A 20,791-nucleotide genomic window follows, 5' to 3' on the forward strand; every position below is an offset into this window, starting at 1 on the left:
GGTTTTTAAAAATCATTATCGACCAAATTGCAATTGAACTTCGACTGTCGCTGCAGTAACGTCTATGCCGCCGATGCTTCGTTGCCCTTGAACTCTAGCCTTTACGTATTTCAACAACTCCTATTTGTTTGTTCCGTAATAGATCAGAAACGGGGGTCTAACAAATCGCCAGAAGTCGGATCACAGGGGGGATACGGGACGGCGTACGGTACTAATTTAACGGGGAATGCAATGACTGTTGGAGGCACATTTGGCAATTCAAATGTATGCGGTGCAATGGGAACAATGGCCGCAGCGAATTCTACGAACGTAGCTTCGATCTATGGTCTTGGTGGACACAGTACACGCGGGATCGAGGGTCAGATTTTTAATTGCGTTTTCAAGCCACTTGTTACGCGTTTCGTGAAAGCGCTTAAGGAAGTGAAGGCTCAAGAAAATATAAGCTTATACTGCGACCTTCGTCAGTTCATGGCTTACGTTAAGGAGGTCCATGGAGGTGTTTTTCGTCGTGTCATTCTAAGCGGGATCCTAGACTCTGCTGATCGACCTAATAAACGGTATAACAGCAACGTTCAGACAACTCGTGTTATCAGGTAGAAATATTTGCCACTAAATAATATTACGCTATTTGCATACAGCAGAAGGTAATTTGTTACAAGAAAATTCAAACAATCTTTAGACATATACACCAGTCAGATCTGGAAGAACACGCGGACATCGGGGGAGATACTTGTTACACTGTAGACGACAGAGGAACTCGAAAATTTCTTTTCAAGAAAAGGAGTACATCCTCTACTTGTGCAGTACGTATAAACACAAATATGTCGCTCACGATTTTGTAATAATACGACACATTCTATTCCAGAGTCTTCTTGAAACGGAACTAAGCGAGGAGAACGCAAAAATCAGCCAAAGCCCTATGGGGAATTTACGGAAGAAGCATCATATACTTACACCGAGACAGAGTGAAAGAAATTTGGGGATAGACTCCTTAGGCTCTGGGAAAATTCGGAAATCAACTCGGTTTCAGATTGGTGGTATAGGTATGTTTCTTTGAATTCATTATGGAGTATGTTACGCCCACGCGAAGGGTATTATGCCCGCGGTAATATAGCAGATGCGTAAGGTATATACGAAACTATTTATTCAAATGTTTTGGACTAATTTCAGTTAATTGGTTTCGAAAGGAGTACGGTAGAACTGATTCTACTGACAGTCACGAAAGCAGCGAGTCACCAACAGACGGTAGTTTTGTTAGGCAACCCAGCCTCCATTACGGTCATTATCGCAGCGCATCTAGGTCAGGACGTGGGTGAGTTAGTTTTCATTACAAATCATTACGGGGAAGAGGGGGGTGATGGGGTAGCGAGGTAAAATGGGGTATCGTAAAGAAACGATAATAGAAAAATGCTAGACATTTGATGAAAGTACCAAAAGGAAACCATTGTATTGTAACAGTTAGGTCGTTGATAGAAAGGAGTGGGGGAGCAAGCTTCTTTGGTTCAGAGCAGGGCTGCACAGGGAGCCTTTTTCAGCGCCTAGCGGCGAGCAACCGGCCGTACGCCGTTACTAAGGGTATATTGTAGGTTTTCCCGTAATGGACCTCAGGAGAAATAAGACGTCCATTTGTTCTAGGTAGAAAGTAATGATATACAGGGTGTCCCACTAAGGAGTGGACAGCGCGATATCTCTTAAAGTATTGTCGATAAAAATATAAAAAAAATAGGGAATTGCATGGTTCGAGGGGGCCCATTTATTAGCGCGAACGAATTTTGTTTTCGATTATTATTTTAAAAGATACGATGGTCAAGTTCAGTTTTTCAAATGGAACTATTTTTTTTGAAGACCTGAGTTGATAGTGCGTTCCAAGACACATTCAATAAGCTTTAATGTATACACTTTATTTCCACTGGTTTTTAAGATATTGCGCTTGCAAATTTACTGATTTTCACTGCAAGAAACCCCTCTGGAATGGCAAAAACCGGGGGCGGTCTTACTGGCCCCACGGGTGGCACTGCCTGTTGAAATGGATACTTACCTGCCAAAGGTCTACGCCAGAAATGGCAGGCCCAAAGGCTGGACAATTCTTTTCCGTCAGAAATGCTACTTAGGTAGGTACATCTGCGGTATCGAGAAGCGCATCGTTACTTTTATTTCGCACTTGCTTCTACGCTCGGATGGCCGGTTCTTTTGGGAGGGATGCAAGTTGGATTGGTTAAGTTAGGAGGAGTGAAAGTTGCTAGACTAAATTTCAACCATAGGGAGCAGATTGTATCAGAACCAATCGGATTTGCATCCCTCACAAAAGAACCGGCCATCCGAGCGTAGAAGCAAGTGCGAAATAAAAGTAACGATACCTACCTAAGTAGCATTTCTGACGGAAAAGAATTGTCCAGCCTTTGGGCCTGCCATTTCTGGCGTAGACCTTTGGCAGGTAAGTATCCATTTCAACAGGCAGTGCCACCCGTGGCGCCAGTAAGACCGCCCCCGGTTTTTGCCATTCCAGAGGAGTTTCTTGCAGTGAAAATCAGTAAATTTGCAAGCGCAATATCTTAAAAACCAGTGGAAATAAAGTGTATACATTAAAGCTTATTGAATTTGTCTTGGAACGCACTATCAACTCAGGTCTTCAAAAAAAATAGTTCCATTTGAAAAACCGAACTTGACCATCGTATCTTTTAAAATAATAATCGGAAACAAAATTCGTTCGCGCTAATAAATGGGCCCCCTCGAACCATGCAATTCCCTATTTTTTTTTATATTTTTATCGACAATACTTTAAGAGATATCGCGCTGTCCACTCCTTAGTGGGACACCCTGTATATATATTGTTACATATAAACTAAGGTACAATAAGTGAACAAAATAGAAACGTGTGTCGCACAGAGGAAGCGTTACCAGCGACCTAAAGCGTGGCAACGGCACACGACGCAAGCGGCCGGAAGAGGGCGCCAGCGTCCGCGTGTATCGGGAGGAGGCGCTGGAGCTACGAACTCCAACAGGGTAGAATCAGTGAAGAGAATCGCAGTAGTGTAGGTGCGGGCTCGTAGGCGCGTAGCGTAAATATATATAACTGGGTTCCTTGTGGGGCCCCAGTGCAGAGCAGGTCCCGCAATATAAGGGCTCCCCCAAACCAACGCGAATCAGATAAGGCAGCAGTTTTTTATACGTGGTGGCTTATGGGCAGTGTTATCTGATCCGCGGCGGATCCGCTCCGCGCGGCGAAATTCGCGTTGGTTTGGGGCAGCTTTAATTCGGTGGGGTCAAGAAATTTCCAAAACATTTGCTACTGCCGGCATTTCGTACGACTTGGCGGTTCGATTTTACTGATAGTAAAACATTTATTGCTAATAATACTTATCTTTTCAGCGACACATAAAATAATTAGAAAGTTAATACTATACAAATAAATAACTCGTACACAAAGAAAACAAAATTTTAAGTAACGATATATATCATTTATAAACAGTAGAACATGATATATGAATAAATATATACATATGTACAGTACGCATCTGGTGCTCATCATTGCTCTTGTAAGTTTTCTTTGTGTCCGAGTTATTTATTTGTATAGTATCGACTTTCTAATTATTTTATGTGTCGCTGAAAAGATAAGTATTATTAGCAATAAATGTTTTATTATCAGTAAAATCGAACCGTCAAGTCGTACGAAATGCCGGGTGTAGCAAATGTTTTGGAAATTTCATGACCTCACCGAATTATATTGCGGGACCTACTCTGCACTGGGGCCCCACAAGGAACCCAACTATATATACTTACGCTACGCGCCTGCGAGACCGCGCCGATCCTACTGCAGTTCTCCTCACTGATTCTACCCTTAGTAACGGCGCACGGCTGGTTGCTCGCCGCTAGGCGCTGAAAAAGGCTCCCTGTGCAGCCCTGGTTTAGAGCTATGAAATCGTCCACTTGTTGCGTGGATCTTATTTTGTGTACTAAAAAGACTTATATGAAATATATATTTAGACACGGTAAGTCAATTATTTTTGTTACCTACATTATAAATCTCCATTCTATTTAGTTCAATGTACAATATTAAAAATTGCAATACTTTGATATTTATTGTACAAATAACATCAGTCTCTGGAAAACGATGGTTTGAGGCAAGATGGGGTCCTTGATACGGGGAATGATGGAGTGCCCCATCTTACCCCGCAATATGGTTGTTCATGTGAGGTTGAACAACACCATGGTTCTCTATTATAATTTAAGTCAAATTTTTGTTACTTTTAATTCGGACTTGAAAAAGGTAAGAACGTATAAGAAAAAACTAGACGAGGAAAATGGTCAAAAGGAGTTATGAAGAAATCTGTAGATGAAGTTTTCGGCAACAAAATGGGGTACAAGAAAGCGGCTAGGGAACATTGCCTTTCACAAGCAGCATTGGAATGTCATGTCTAAAAATTGAAACAGGGAAATGAAGAGATCATGGGTTTACCATTAGGTCCCATTGAGAGTGTATTTTCACAAACAGAAGAGGGAAAACTTGTCGAATATTTAAAAGATATGGTCCCACAACTCCTGTGCGAGGGTAGGAAGAAAATAATTTGGAAGAAATTCATATTTGCATCGATTGTGGAAATATTTAGGAGAACCGTCTTGCCCCATTTTCGGTACCCCGCCATACCTGACAGGGGCCAGAAGGTTTACATTACTTTTCTTTTAAAAGTTTAATAATTTCAAATTTTTATTTAAATGTTGCTCAAATTATGTACCAAAGTTTAAAGTATTAACTTATAATTATATATTGATTCATAAAAACTTAAATAAAAGGTATAATTATCAATTTTTTGCATGTTTGCTAAGCTACCCCATTATGCCGCCCCCCCCCCTACCCCTACTTAGAACACTATTCCAGCATTTTCTTTCGCTTAAGGGTTTGACTAATAATCTTATATTTAGAATTATGGAACTTATTTAAGTAATAATAGTAAATATTTAATGTGTAAGTGTTGGACTAACTCTGCAAAAGGCCAAGCGTCGAATGGAAGATCAGCTAATCAAAATCGGGTTCGGGAAGAGTAAAAAGAAGGAAAGCTTGGAAGAAGTACCTGGAAGTTGTAAGTGAAAACAAATTATGTAGGATGAGTCACGTCACCTCTTACAAGTCAATATTTTAATGATCAGTGGAGATATGAAAATTCTTGGTTATAGTTTAATGATAAGAAAGTATGTATCTATAGGTCATACAATTTCCTGAAAATGCTGTTAGTTTTTTTAAATCTTCAGGTCACCTTAAACTTATTTTTATTAAACAATATATGTTTCTTGTATAAGTAATTGCAGAATGAAAAACGAAATGAATGCAAATGTATACATTCTGGGTAGCCTTGAAGTGTCCTTGGTATCGTTTTAGATACAATATTGGATATTTACCTCAAGTGGTATTTGCATCATATTTATAAACACTTCCCCTTTTTTTTAAAGATGTATTACTGCCTTTTGGTGTGCAACACCGTACTTTTTTGTAGAGTTTACTTAGAGACGCGATAATACAACGGCACCGACAAAGTTTAAACCTATAAAAGTCAGAATTCGCCCCGACTGTACTAAAATTACACCAGAAATCTTTAATACAGTTCGTCAAAACGTGACACAGCAAATGGAGAAATATTTAGAAGTACAAGGAAATTTTTTTTAAACATTTCTTAAATATGATAATAAATTTCGACCTGACATTACCATAACAAATCGTTTGCCATATTAAAAACCTACTTTCGTGATCAAGAGCAGCTCAAGGTCACTCGCAAGGGAAGTTCCGTTACCAGAACATCCTGATTTTTTTTTTAAATTGTGCAGATTTGTAGAGGACCTCGATAGAAGTTTCAGGCTATTTTTCGTTCGTTCCCATTTTCAGTTCTTCAGGGTGAAAACACCCCTTAAAAGTTAACGTGTGCTTTCCTACTGTCCTGTATATCTTGAAAGCTATAGTAGGTAAAAAAAAATTATTACAATGAAAATTTAACGGCTTTGTATGGCCTATAAAACTGTGTAATCAAATTGGAAATTTAAAATTTGTATTTCAAACAGTAAAATACTTTTAGTTCCCCACCACAAATTTTAAACAATTCGGTTACTTAGTTTTATACAGTATAAAAAATCGTTAATGTTCCTTTATAACAATTTTACTATATCTACTATAGTTGTCAAGATATACTGAAAAATAAGAAAACACTCATTAACCAGGGGGTGTTTTCGCCCCGAAGAACAAACAAAAAATTGCCTAATACTGCTATTGGGGTGCTCTACAAACCTGTACAGTTTCAAAAAAATCGGGATCTTCGGGTAACCGAATTTTCCTTGTCAGTATACTTATTTGTTCAGAAAAACATTCGTTGCTGAATAGAAAACTTAATGCGAGCTTGATATCGAAGAAACTGACACCACTTTTAAAAACTTGTACATACTATATCATCAATGGTGCACTTTCCTCTGCGGTAAACCGCCATTAAGAATTTTTGCAAAAATCTTCGCTGGTAATATTAAGATATTAACTTGCAGCGAATTATTTGAATCACTCTTGCATATTTATTTAGGCCACATTCATCCTAAATCATGTTCGTAAAGGTAGCATTCGATTGCACACAGATTTGAGCAGAAGAAATTCTATGGAATTCGGCGAGGCTTCGAGAGAGTCCGAATTCGTAGTCTTAAAAGAGAGGAGGCTGGTACCCCGCAATGCTGTCTTCGACGGAATGTTAAGATTCTCATGCTTATTGGAGACTTGCCAACCCGGTTCGGTCCCTGATCACTATCTAATGGCGGCGATCTTAGATCTTGTAAAGATATTATATTTCTATCCGATATTAAATGGGTTTCGCGATCTCTTATCGAAGAAACTGTTGAACTTCAAAGAATTTAAAATAATTTACGATGCGTATAAATCGCTCTGTATGTTTCCTTATGTAGCCTCATGCACCAGTGGTCGCGCGAGCTTGTTTACTATTAGAGTGTGCCCATTATGTTCACCTGTGTAACAAGGGACAATGGCCAACGTGGATGAAATCGAACTTTCCCATTTTTCGGCCATCGGTACCTATCAATAATCGAACTACATCCACGCTTCACACAAGAGTCCACGTACTGCAACGCACTGCTGGAAAACTATTCTATCAGTGGGCTGAGGTATTCGCAAGTACTAATACAGTCAATGCATTTCATAAAAAGAAACTTATACCTAATCGTACGTTAAATGCGTATTCGGCAGGCCATTGGAGCACGGCTGGAAGAATTAATGCTGGAAGACAAACAGAATGTTGATCAAATGATAGCAATGGTTTCTGACGAAAGCAAGCAAAGGGATTTAATTATCGAGGACGAAGAAGAAGATTTTCTTGACGAAGGTTTGTAATCTCACAGAAGAATCAAAACTTTATCTACTCTAATTAATAGCTTTCTAAATTTCACTATATCAATACAATTTATTTACGTTAAGTTATTAGTTGCACATTTAGGCATCCGGAAAGATTGAAAGAAATTAAAGGATTCGTTATATTTTAGCTAGCATAAACGGTTATGGATCTCAATGTCCAATAGCGTTGCGTTCCGTCGCCTGCATTCTGCTATTGGAAGTAACGGCGTTCTTAAGGGAGACTTATCAAACGTTACCGAAGTTTAATAAACTGTTAACGAAAGAACGACCACCCCCTTGGGAAAAGATGTGCAGCAGGGAAGCAAATCGACGATGGAGTATGGCACTGTCGTCGATGGGTCATTCCCAAACCTCAGCTCAGAGCCTTCAATCGATTGTAGGTGATCGGGAGGTAGCACGTAAGTGTCGAACACATTGCTATTCAAAATAATGGAACTATAAATGTTTCTCACAAAAATTAATAAATTCACTGCCGTTCGTATTCTCCATGTCATTTAAGAAGGAACCTACCGACCGACGAGTTTAGACCGATTCTGCGCAGGTTGACGCTCATTGGTGCCGGGAGTAGCCACTATTGGCTGTACCCCCACCAACGCGTTTTCGGAGCCAATCAGCTCATTCTACATGCGCGAAACGGGTTCCTTCTTAAATGAAAGGGAGAGTAGATAGTAGGGCACCTACACTGTGTGTAATAATTGTGAGAAGCGTTGCAAATTTATTAAAGAACTCTAGCAAATGTTACTTTATTTGGTATTTTAAATGAGAGCAGCGAAAAGTATTGAATCTATACCAAATATCACATTTTGTACAAATGTCCTAATACTTATGAACAGTAGTGATCGGTTTTATCTGCATATATAGCATTTATTTTTACTTGTATAAGAAATAAACTTTGTTTATGCGAAATTCGAACAAGGGACATCACCCACGTGTCCGAAATCAATTTCCTCCTCCTAGAAATGTGTTGTCAAACATTAAAATTTAATAGAAACGTAACTTTTTATTTATCTTCAGTCTCAAATTTAGGAAACAACACGACTCATCGCGAAATGAAAATTGTTATTCTTTAACTGATCAATTCAGCTTACAATTAGTAAACTTTGAATATCTCTCACAGACGAAGACTATTTTAGGACACACAGATTATAAAGTGAACCAATTATTATCAGTATCACAAAAAAACGAAATGTATATACGGTGTAGAACAGGCCCGGCCAGCTTGTGGCTCCAGCAGGGGCGTCCGCAGACTGTTTTCCAGAGGGGGGCAACTTTGGGATGATGGTAAAGAAAAAATATACCCCTCTTGCTTTTTTAACCTATTTTATAGTGCCAATTTCACTAAAAATTTAAAACCGAAATTTAAAAATATTCCCTTTATTAGTATAAACTTAATAAAGATCAATTTTGAAGAATAAGCGATTTTTTCTTAAAAGCCAGGGGGGGGGGCAACTGCCCCTTTTGCCTGCGGACGCCCATGGGCTCCAGGAGCCGCTCCTGTGGGAGTTTAGAGCTGCCGAGCTATCAGGAGCCAGAAACCATGCCTCCGGGAGCCGCGGTCCGTGTTGGGGTAGTCTGTGAGTGTAGAGACCTCATCCTTTATTGATAGCAAGCAAGGAGCCCCGAAATGATATAAAGGGGTCGACAAAATTTTGCTCCCTCAAGAGTACCAGTTATTTAAACTTAAAACGGGTATATACTACAGTTTTTCCCACCCGTTGAATGACCGGGGTACCTTCGACTCCTGCACACTGCGCGGCTCTGGGAGCCACAAGAAACCCTCTGGCTCCCAAAACGACTACTTGGCTGGGCCGGCTGTAAAAGTCGAAAGCTGCGGAAGGGGTGAAAGCAACCGTTTCTTTGAAGTACCTGTTTTCGCAAGATGCATTTATTTATTACTAGGTACTAACAAAGGAAGTCCGGCAACTCGAAAATTCAAAAAATCTGAAACTTTGCAGAAGTGTAGCTCAAGTGATGCTAATAACGTGACTATTTTTTGTCAAAAACTGTCCTGAGGGTGAAAACACCCCCTTCAAAAATTGTGAGCTTTCAGATTATCATGAATATCTTAGAAACTGTAAAAGATGTCAAATAGAACTTAAATTCAAAGTTCTATGGTTTTTTATGCCGTATAACGTGGCGATAAAGAATTTACGAAAAACTTTATTTTGTTTCCAACTTTATCCCCACCACCATTTTTTTCGACAATTCTTTATCACCATATTATAGGATATCGAAAGCTATAAAACTTTGAATTGCAATTTTTCCGATATCTTTTACGGTTTTGCAGATATTCACGATAAGATGAAAACTCGCAATTTCTTTGAGGGGGTGTTTATTGTCGAATCAAAAGATAGTTATGTTATTAGCATCACTTGAGCTACATATCTCCAAAGTTTCAGATATTTTTGAATTTTCGACTTGCCGAACTTCTCTTGTCAGTTTTTAAATTTCTTTGGTCCGAAAAATATATGACGAATTCAAGGACAACATATTCTATCACCAATTGCAATAACGTAAAGCTACCTTTATTCGAAATATTGAAATGAATTTAAAATATCCTATGTATTGCGTGTAAAATATTTTTGTATTTATTTCATTGCATTTATAAGTAATACATACGTATTTAAAAAATGTAGCAGCGAAAAATAGATGGCCGCCCTTATCTGCTTTATGGCTCTCGACTTCCACTACTCCCTCCCTTCTGTGGTTTGTAATATTAGTAATAGTTAATCTGTGTTTGCCCCAAAATAATTTTTTTTCATGTGTGAAATCTTTATAACTTATCAAAGCGGAATTGGTCATTTATAAACTCACAATTTTTCAATTTCGAATGGCGGTTTACTTCAATATAGAATAGAGAATTTAATAAAACTGGAATGCCTCTAAAATTGTGTGTCCACTTGAGAGCAATTTCGAAAATTTTTACTCTCAGGTAGGCGACAGAAAACTCGCCGAGAGCTTACTATCCGATGGAACTCTCAGAACCGTGTCCACTAGAAATTGGTCTGCGCCTACTCTCTGCAGTGTCTCTCAGTTTCTTTTAATCTACGAACGAAGTGAGGCCGTGATTATGGATGTGCAAAAACTAGTGTTTTGATTATTGCTTATAATACATTAAAAAATTGAAAGAAGCAACGTAGAAAGAGAAATTGCCTGGTGGATGAAACGAAATAGTTATATATTTTCAGTTGATTACAATAAATGGCGTACATAAAATGTGTCTCGCCACTTGGCTCGACGCAGACTGCCTAGACCGCGCAGTCCTCCCGGCTGGCCGCCTAGCAGCACTTCTCTGGCAACCCCGTGCCTCGCAACTAGGGAATTCAATCCCGGGATCCCGGCTGTTTTTTGGATTCCATTTTTATATTTTTCAGTTTGTTCATAAAGTAATTTACGTGTTTAAAAATTCTCGAAATTCTCGGGATAAGTTATAACTTAATATATTAAATCCCGGGAGTTTTAGAATCCAAAAATCAGCCGGGATCCCGGGATTGAATTCCCTACTCGCGACAGCACTCGCAGAATACGAACCTGGTTCGTATTTCGAAAGCAACTGTTGGATAGTAATATTATTATGTATCCACTCGAGAGCAAGTGGCAACGCGTCCGCTGTCTGAGAGTTGAACGTCGCTCTCCGACAGTCACTCTCGGACGCAGTGTCCACTTGCGAGAAATACTCTCGAGAGCCTCTCGCGCGAGTTTTACTGTCAAGTGGACACGTACCTTTTAGATTGTGATGTTTAGCCACATATTTCAACGAGTAGAAAATCGATTCCAGATACTTGGGTAATATGTCTTGTAGGTAAATATTAAACGATGAAACATTACTTCACTTTAATCCATTTCATCACATTTGGATTGGGTTTTTCAGCGGAACGCAAAATCAGTTTTGTTCTTTACGAACCTGATAATGAGTCAGAAGGTAGTAGCAAATCGACTGTTACAATTCAAGGGGAAGATTTTCAAAATGCTGAAAAAGAAAAGGCTAAACGTGTGCAACCACCGCAAGGACGGCCATTCCTTCTTCGTCGTGGTACTGCCGAAAATGCAACTGGCTCTTTTAAGAAGAGAAGTTTGAAACTTCGACGTGGTACCAAAGAAGGCAAGGACACGGAATGCGAAGCGTGTAGGTATCAAAAATAATTATTCGTATGATAAAATTATTCATGAGATGGACAATACGAATTATATACATATGTGATCAAAAATAAAATTTTTACAATTTTGTGTATTTTCTTCGCTTTTTAAATTCATATGGGGAAAGTTAATTGTACAGAACAGAATTTTTATATGGTTCTAAAGGACTGTGATTTCTCGGTTATCAAGTGTAAAATTTGTTTTAATGGCACCTATAGTATGTAAAAGAAGAAAACTATAAATAAATTTAATAACTATGTTATAACACTTTCCAATAAAATTGATTTTTTTTCTGCTCTGTAACATTCAATAGCCGTTTCTTATTGTCATCTGCAAACCGCTTGTCGCCATCACCATCAGTTTTCGAGAAATTCGATTTTTAAAAAAATACAAATTTTCAACTTTGGACATCTTTTGTGTTGAAACAGTAACAGTTATTCGGATACTTGGTCCGCCAAATTATTCTATGAACCCTCGCGAACACAACGATATAAGTTATTATTGAATTATAAACATTTAAATATGTTTAAACAACGATCAAAGCGAAAAGGACACCCGAAATGCACCAATTTTTGCAGATATATTTCTATATATTTCAAAAACTACGAGTCTAGGAGAAAATCTAACTACTCCCCGTGATGCAGCAGACATTTTTCCTCCGGAAACCATCAACAGAAATGGTAAAATACGTTTTGTTTTCAATACAAAAACGAAAGAGTTTGGCAAAACGTGCGGCGCGGACAATGGTAGCCACGCGCGTTACGCGATCCTGTGACGCTGAGCGGCCCACCCGCCATTGGATACCACTGTCAGCGCCGCACGTTTTGCCAAACTCTTTCGTTTATGTATTGTAAACAACAGGTGTTTTACTATTTCTGCTGATGGTTTCAGAAGGAAAAATGTATGCTGCATCGCGTGGAGTAGTTAGATTTTCTCCTAGACCGTTAGTTTTTGAAATATATAGAAAAGTATCTACAAAAATTAGTGCATTTCAAATGTCAAAGAAATGTTTCTTTTTTAAATTTCAATTTGTCTTTTTCCTTTTGATCATTGTTTAAACATATTTAAATGTTTATAATTCAATAATAACTTATACGGTTGTGTTCGCGAGGGTTCATAGAATAATTTAACGAAACAAGCAACCGAATAAGTATTACTGTTTGAACACAAAAGATGTTCAAAGATAAAAATTTTCATTCTTTTTTTCAAAATCGAATTTCCTGAAAACTGAAGGTGATAGCAAAAAACGGTTTGCAGATTCGTTTACGGCTATTAAATGTTACAGATCAAAATGACTGTTGCACAGTGTAAGACAGAACAGAATTATCTTGAGGGAAATACAGTATGTTAAAATATCTAACTTTTGTTACACAGGGTGTTTCTTAAATGAGGAACCCAACTCATCGGTAAATGGGGGACACAAAAACAATGAAAAAATTTCATATAAACATATGCCCTATTTGACCTTGTTCCCGAGTTATCACCATTTTTATACACAAAGTGAACATTCTACATACTTTAGCATGTACCTTAACAAAATAACAAATTAGAGAAATACGCCTTTGAATAATGAGATCATATCGTAATTGCCCCATCAAAAGTTGCATAAATGTAATTATGCTTAGAAGTTTTTGTTGGAACTTTAAATACAATTTTATAATTATAACAGATAATATAATTTTTCATAATTAGATACAGTGAAACGAGCAGATTCCATCCAGTCGAAGAGGAAAGTGAGCTCATTGTCAGATAGGAGCGACACCTCAGAACCTGGTTTTGGAGGTGAAATTAGTGGCGAGGAATTTCCAGGCATACTCGTAGACGATCAACCGCCAGAGAGTCCCAGTGACAGTAACGAAGCAGACGAAACTAATAAAAATTTCCCTTGGATGAAAGTTCTGGCACAGTTCGCCAATTCGTTCAACTTCTACTGCTCCCATCAGAACTTTTGCCACCCATATTGTCACCGACGTCAAATGAGGGCTAGCAGTAGACTAATCAAGTCTGTAAGGAAAATTTATGGAGAAAAATTTGGGATTCTGAATGGCACGGGAATGTTTGACTTCGACACAGAAAAGAAAGAGGGAAATAAAAAAGAAAAACGTAGTCGCAAGGTATCAGAACAAACCAGTACACAAGTGTCACCTGTACGAAGAAAGGACAGCGTGGGAAAAAAGTACAAGTAATTTTTTTCATAAATTACATTTTTTAAAAATTCATTAATCCTAAAACTCATTTTCATCAACAGAAATTTTCATTATAGAAAAATAATTTTTTATCATTACATGAGATCTGTGAAGCTGGCACCCCAAGTGAAAATTTTTATAAAATAGAAACAGTTTTCGTTTGACCACGATTTGTCCACATTTGTCCACCCACAATTTTTGTTTGCCCACCCTTCAAAAAGAGGTTGTGGCTAAATTAAAAAAAAATTGTCATCAGCACACTCATGAACTTTTTTCATTGATTTTTAAGTGGAAGATGATTGGCCACGATTTTTCCACCCACAATTTTTATTTGTCCACCCTTGAACAAAAAGTTATCACCAAATTCCTCCCTTGTTCACTATCCTTATCAATATGTTATGCGGTCAATTCTTGGAATCAAAACGCTAATCACCCCTGCTCGCAAGCATTTGAATGCGCAGACCCGACTGATTCTTGAACTGGGCCCTATATATACTAGGTAATACATGTACTGTCTGCTAATAAATTCCTTTAACCTTCGTACAGAATCGACAAAAACATAGATGGGTCACAATCCGGTCGATTCATGCAACGAGACTCATCGAAGGACTTAGCTGACCAAGATTCTGAAAAAGGCAAAGAGTCTTCGAAGAAATCTGGAGCAGACGAATCAAGGAAAGAAAATCTAGCAATTTTAAAGTACATCAAGACTCAAGTAAAAGACGTGTTTCACGCGCCGTTGGCCACTTTAGTCAAAGGAGCGGTGGTCATGACAGAAGAATTATTCGTCGAGGTTCTACCTGTCGCCTGGGAACTGTTACTGGAGTCGAATCAAGAAGTGGCAGCATCAGCTGCGTCTCTCTTCATAGTTGGAGCCGTACGAGCTCCTAACCAGGCGAGCGAACTGATGCATCGTGGCCTCCAGCACAGCAGCACTAGCGTGCGAATAAACGCAATATTGAGGTTTCAAGTTCTGTGGAAATTACGATACCAAGTGTGGCCGCGAATGGAGGAAAATGCCCATCTGACTTTCAAAGTTCCACCGCCTGGAATAGAATTTACTTTACCCTCGCCGAAAATTGGTATCGAGTCATTGCCTGTCGTTGATCCACCCTGGATGCCGCAGGTGAAAACAAAGGTAGAAGAAGTGACTATCAATCAAGAGCATCATGTAAGTCCTAACTAACTGCTACGCATTAGTCGCTGTTTTAGACCATCGATGTTAAGATGGATTAAGTAGAGCTTATTATGACTATTACTTAGAGGTCTCTGGTGACGGCAACGAAAACGCGTAAGAAGCAGCAAACTGAACTCATAAAAAAGGCTTTGCAGGCACAAGATGATAAGAAGCGCGAAGAGCGGGAGAACTTTTTAATCACGACTATACCGATAACTGTGCAAGCGGCGTATGAACCCAGTCCTGTTGGGGATGATCATGACGAAGGTGTGTAGCTGATAGTAATTCGATAATTAACGATGGTACATTTTAGTATGTAGTTATTTAATTGTTCCCCTTAGGGTTACAATGGCTTCCGTTTACATATGTCTTAACCTAACTTAAGGGGTTACCTAGTAGAGCTGTACGAGTACTTGAATATTCGGGTAGCTTGAAATCCGAACCAATCCGGGACTCGGTTTCCAAGCCGAGCCGGGTACCCGAAAGAACCGAGCGGCTCGGATAGAACCAAGTACTTGAATTTTTTTCAAGCGGCCCGAAAGAAACCGGGCGGATTGGATGGAACCGAGCGGATTGAATTTTTCCAAGCGGCCCGAAAGAAACCGGGCGGCTTGGAAAGTAAGCGGGCGGGCCCTAAGAAACTGGGTGGCTTGGAAAGAAACGAACGGTCCGCTCGACCTTCATTCGGACCGTTCGTTTCTTTCCAAGCCACCCGGTTTTTTAGGGCCCGCCCGCTTACTTTCCAAGCCGCCCGGTTTCTTTCGGGCCGCTTGGAAAAATTCAATCCGCTCGGTTCCATCCAATCCGCCCGGTTTCTTTCGGGCCGCTTGGAAAAATTCAATCCGCTCGGTTCCATCCAATCCGCCCGGTTTCTTTCGGGCCGCTTGAAAATAATTCAAGTACTTGGTTCTGTCCGAGCCGCTCGGTTCTTTCGGGTACCCGGCTCGGCTCGGTTTTTCAAGCCGAGCCAGGCTCGGCTTGCTTTTTCCGGGTACTTGATCAGCTCTATTACCTACCGTCAGGAGGTAGAAGAAGAATCGAATCTTTGGGAATTTATTTCAGAAAGTACATGCATATTTTTATTCAATGGCTTTTGTATTCAGATGAAGGACATTTTAACAGGTTATTATATTATGTTTTGGTATAAAACTATTTAGTTATTGCACAATTACAACTGATTTCCCGGAAGCTGTTTTTAGAAACATGTTTTGCGGTGACCAACATTATTCGGAACTGGGTTATCTGAAATAAAAAAAGGAAGAAGATTTACAAAACATAATATAGTAACCTGTTAAAGTGTCCCTCATTTGAATACAGAAAGCCATTGCATAAAAATATGCTTGTACTTTCTGAAATAAATTCCCAAAGAATCGATTATTTTTCTACCTCCTGATGGGTAGAACCCAGACCTAACCCCTTAACTTAACTTAACCTAATTCCAACCTCTTTCGCCCCTAACTTTCCCTCTCTCTCGTTCCTTACCCTATCCTTACTCTATTTCTTATCCGATTACCCTCTACTTCTTACTTTCCCCCTCCCCCCCCCCCCGCCGTGGTATATTTTTGTATACAACTTTAGTTAGTGTGTCCGGTAGAAAATATGAGAACTCTGATGAAAAATAAATGCATTAACATGGCAATAATTTTCTTTTGCGCAGGAAATGTTGGAGACGAAGATGGCGGGGAAACAATACAAAGAAACACGTCTCATCACGGCCAATCCGCACCTTCGTTGTTCCCCTCTTCCTTGTGTTCAGCGATCGTCCAAATCATTCACTTGCTCGACGACGCTGCTGTTTCCGATGATGGCAGCGCTGTTTACGAAGTCGCGTATCAAGTAAGGAATTCACTGAATTTGAATCTAATAAGTGGAGTTACTCAAGTACGTAAGATTTTCTTGACTTTAATTTTAGGTAATTTGGAATTGCTTGGTGGAAGACAGTGCACTGTTCCTCCGCTATGTTTTGGAACGTCTCACCAGGGATAAGCAAGAACTGATGTTCAAAATTTTGAGGCACCTCATACGATTTGTACCAAAGCTGCCTCAACAGGCTGCTTTTGCTTTGTACAATTACATCATTGGATACGTTATGTTTTATGTGCGTTCTCCGCACGAAGAAGGACAAAAGCTAATAGGAACTGCACTTTCCATATTGTGGATGGTAATTACATTCGAGAAAATTCGTTTAGCTATGTGTGTTCGTAGCATCTTCATGCTCATACTCAGTACTCATTCTTGAGAATTATTTTCCAGCGAAAACTAATTCTGAATGACGTACAATCAATTAAAGATTATCCTTAACTTTTACATGTAAAATCGTATAAGCTACTGCAAGTCTTCCAGCAATGTTTAGTGCTTCCCAGATGTCCGCCTTCGATTGCTTTGGTCTTTGGATATGTTTTAGAGGTCCAAAAAATAAGATATACGTGTTATTTTATAGCGGCCCGTTTTCATATATAGGGGGTGAAACCACCCCTCAAAGTTATAAGATTTTCAGGTGTTCATCTCCGATTGCTTCGGTTTTTGAATATGTTATAGAGGACCGAAAAATAAGAAATATGTGTCTTTTTATTTTGCCCCGTTTTTATGTTTAGGGGGTTAAACCACCCCTCAAAGTTATAAGATTTTCAGGTGTTCGTCTCCGATTGCTTCGGTTTTTGAATATGTTATAGAGGACCGAAAAATAAGAAATATGTGTCTTTTTATTTTGCCCCGTTTTCATGTTTAGGGGGTTAAACCACCCCTCAAAGTTATAAGATTTTCAGCTGTTCGTCTCCGATTGCTTCGGTTTTTGAATATGTTATAGAGGACCGAAAAATAAGAAATATGTGTCTTTTTATTTTGCCCCGTTTTCATGTTTAGGGGGTTAAACCACCCCTCAAAGTTATAAGATTTTCAGGTATTCGTCTCCGATTGCTTCGGTTTTTGAATATGTTATAGAGGACCGAAAAATAAGAAATATGTGTCTTTTTATTTTGCCCCGTTTTCATGTTTAGGGGGTTGAACCACCCCTTAAAGTATAAGATTTTCAGCTGTTCGTCTCCGATTGCTTCGGTTTTTGAATATGTTATAGAGGACCGAAAAATAAGAAATATGTGTCTTTTTATTTTGCCCCGTTTTCATGTTTAGGGGGTTAAACCACCCCTTAAAGTATAAGATTTTCAGCTGTTCGTCCCCGATTGCTTTGGTTTTTGGATATGTTTTAGAGAGCCGAAAAATAAGAAATGCCTGTCTTTCTATTTTTGTTCATTTGCATGTGTACGGGGTGAAACCACCCCTCATAGTTTATAAGGCGTACAAAGTTGTGTTGAATAAAATTTGATATAAATGTGATTTTGCGCCATAACTTGCTGTATGGATGATGTTCTTGTCGCCAGTCATCGTTATTAGGGGGTAAACTACCCAAGGGGGGGTTCACCTCTATTGTCAGTAGCGATGGGTGGTCATAAAACCACTTATGTGTCTTCCAAAAATAAATTATGTCTAAGGTCCTTTTACGAATTTTATGATTGTTATTATACGTTTCAAGTCTCTCAAATGCGCAGTTAACCGATTACGGGTAGTTTACCCCCTATTAACGGTGACTGACGAGAAGAACATTATCTATACAGCAAGTTATGACGCAGATTAAATTTATATCAAGTTTTATTCAACACAATTTTGAACTCCTTATGAACTTTCAGAGGTGGTTTCACCCCTATACATGCAAACGGGCGAAAATAAAGGGACACTTATTTCTTATTTTTCGGTCCTCTAAAATATATCCAAAAACCAAAGCAATCGGAGACGAACACCTGAAAATCTTATAACTTTGAGGGGTGGTTTGACCCCCTAAATATGAAAACGGACCGCTGTAAAAAACACGTATATCTTATTTTGTGGTCCTCTAAAACATATCCAAAAACCAAATTAATCGAAGCGGACACCTACGAACCTCTCCTTGTTAGTACATACTCCGAAAAGTACTAGCCGGAAATCGCGTTCGATTCCAATAACACCTATAGCAATTATTCTGAAGGTTATTCGACCGGTTGATCAATTCTGGTTGCTTCGAATCATAATTATTCGCTTATGACTATCAGCAGAAAATTGATTCCCTTTAAATATTATTGTCTGAAGCAAATTTCTATATTGTCTGTACGATTCTAATGAAGTAACAGTTCAACTTCAATAAATCTTCTGCATTGTAAATAAATAACGAATGAGAATTGAAGAATATATTAACAATACGGTGATATGTACATGTATCAGGCATCAATCATAAAGGGTTAAACAGTAATTAATTAATTTTTGTTTCTATAGGTGGTACACAGTGTTCATGGAATAATGTTTAAAGATCTGAAACAAATATTACGAAAAGAACAATGCGATGCTTCCATTTTATTAACTGCAAACGTTCCTTCGGCAAAAAGGATTTTAGTCTATGGTCCTCAAGAACCAGATGCAGGAGAAATTCCTTCAACATTTCCGGTGCAAGAAGACACGCAATTTTGTCAGATACTGCGGGAATCTTTGGACTATCTTCGCATAGAAGAATCAAAACAGCGGGAGTACTTTCTTGTTGACTACAAAACACGTTTGTACTAATCCATATTATTCTATATCTATTGCTCTTCAATTTATAATTTCTCCTTCCCTAAATTATGAAATGAACTGCTTGAAACAGTTTTAGATTACACCAAATGTAAAAATAATTTTAATCCCTTGTGTATATCAAGCTCCATATTCAGGAGGTATTAATTTCTTGCTTAAAACGCTCTAAATAATATTTAATAATATTTAATCGTGGTGGAATTATTTGTATTTATTCATTTATGTACGAAAACAATTTGTGTGTTATATGGATTGTTTCTAGTATATCTGTTACTGGACAACAAAGCGATTTTTTTTAACAATTTAAATCTGAATTTTTAATATTTATGGCGAAATCCAAATAAATGAATAAAAAGAAATCAAATCATTCTTTCGAGTGGTACTTTGAGTACATTCATAATTAAATTTTTAGGTCGATCAGGGAAAAAGTTTATATCCGGTTTCAGTTTTAATAATATGCATATTTTAATTTTTAAGAGAGTACTGTGCAGTTCTATTTAATTGAGATACATGTACCACCATTTGTATAGATGTTGTAGGTATGCTATAAGCCCTGAGTGTCGATATTAAATTCTGCTTCGCACACAATTTCTTAACACTACCTTATTTCGATGCACTATTATTATCCGCATTTATTTGCAATCTGTTAGAAATTAATAATACACAACTGTTTTGGTTTTTTAAAGTATACAATTTTCATATTATATTCTATAGTCTATTTATTAGTCTACTAATCGTAGGTATTTTACGTATTGGCTCATATCTTCTTTATTTTATTGTCGTCTAATGCTTTGACTCGTTTAAATCTGCGTATCTGAAATATTAATCCATAAAGGTGACAATTCAATTTTACATTTCAGATCAAATCCGTAATCCATCGTCGTACGTCCGAGACTACTACTTTTTTAAAGGGAGATCTCAATTTTCTCAAATCGAATTAGTTCATATGAAACCGGAAGATGCATTCAACGCTCTTCAGCGTCAGGAGTTGGTCCACAAATTTGTAGAAATAGGAAAGGTTTTATTAACATGGGCTATTTTAAAGAACGTCGACATGGTAGTACAAAGGGTAGTTTTCCTTCATGAAGAATTAATGAAGCTGCCTTCCTTTCCAAGAAGAGCGCTGGAAGCAGATTTGGATTTATATAAAGGTGGAGAAATTGGCAGAGTAAGTAATATTACACACAGAAATACTAAAAATTATTTATTTAATGTAACGTGTAATCCCACCATCCCTTAGAGCATTCTCAAGGAATGCTTCACTAAAATCGTCACTGCTCGGCTTCCTTTCGTGATAGGTTATTGTTT

General features: G+C 38.3%; 1 protein-coding gene and 1 long non-coding RNA gene across 13 annotated transcripts in view; one reads left to right on the forward strand and one right to left on the reverse strand.

Moving 5' to 3' along the window:
• Nucleotides 1–20,791, forward strand: part of Unc80 (unc80, NALCN channel complex subunit) — an 86,703-nt gene that overhangs the window by 46,611 nt on the left and 19,301 nt on the right. For 11 of the 12 annotated variants that reach the window (XM_076821601.1, XM_076821600.1, XM_076821592.1 and 8 more), the window contains 17 exons: nucleotides 143–593; nucleotides 680–803; nucleotides 866–1,043; nucleotides 1,171–1,312; nucleotides 4,969–5,078; nucleotides 6,607–6,797; nucleotides 6,928–7,143; nucleotides 7,226–7,361; nucleotides 7,519–7,788; nucleotides 11,262–11,516; nucleotides 13,220–13,709; nucleotides 14,260–14,884; nucleotides 14,977–15,157; nucleotides 16,548–16,726; nucleotides 16,803–17,051; nucleotides 19,193–19,466; nucleotides 20,344–20,651. In XM_076821601.1, the coding sequence (XP_076677716.1) occupies nucleotides 143–593; nucleotides 680–803; nucleotides 866–1,043; nucleotides 1,171–1,312; nucleotides 4,969–5,078; nucleotides 6,607–6,797; nucleotides 6,928–7,143; nucleotides 7,226–7,361; nucleotides 7,519–7,788; nucleotides 11,262–11,516; nucleotides 13,220–13,709; nucleotides 14,260–14,884; nucleotides 14,977–15,157; nucleotides 16,548–16,726; nucleotides 16,803–17,051; nucleotides 19,193–19,466; nucleotides 20,344–20,651 (4,379 nt within the window). The remainder of the gene's footprint in view (nucleotides 1–142; nucleotides 594–679; nucleotides 804–865; nucleotides 1,044–1,170; nucleotides 1,313–4,968; nucleotides 5,079–6,606; nucleotides 6,798–6,927; nucleotides 7,144–7,225; nucleotides 7,362–7,518; nucleotides 7,789–11,261; nucleotides 11,517–13,219; nucleotides 13,710–14,259; nucleotides 14,885–14,976; nucleotides 15,158–16,547; nucleotides 16,727–16,802; nucleotides 17,052–19,192; nucleotides 19,467–20,343; nucleotides 20,652–20,791) is intronic. The other variant, XM_076821596.1, reaches the window with a different exon arrangement.
• Nucleotides 7,679–14,776, reverse strand: LOC143373973 (uncharacterized). The gene is made up of 4 exons (XR_013086584.1): nucleotides 14,514–14,776; nucleotides 14,226–14,339; nucleotides 13,813–13,924; nucleotides 7,679–7,807 (listed from the first exon to the last, which is right to left on the reverse strand). It is a non-coding gene; the product is annotated as an uncharacterized LOC143373973 (long non-coding RNA).

The sequence above is a fragment of the Andrena cerasifolii genome, chromosome 10 (genome assembly GCF_050908995.1).
Source record: "Andrena cerasifolii isolate SP2316 chromosome 10, iyAndCera1_principal, whole genome shotgun sequence".
NCBI lineage: Eukaryota > Metazoa > Arthropoda > Insecta > Hymenoptera > Andrenidae > Andrena > Andrena cerasifolii.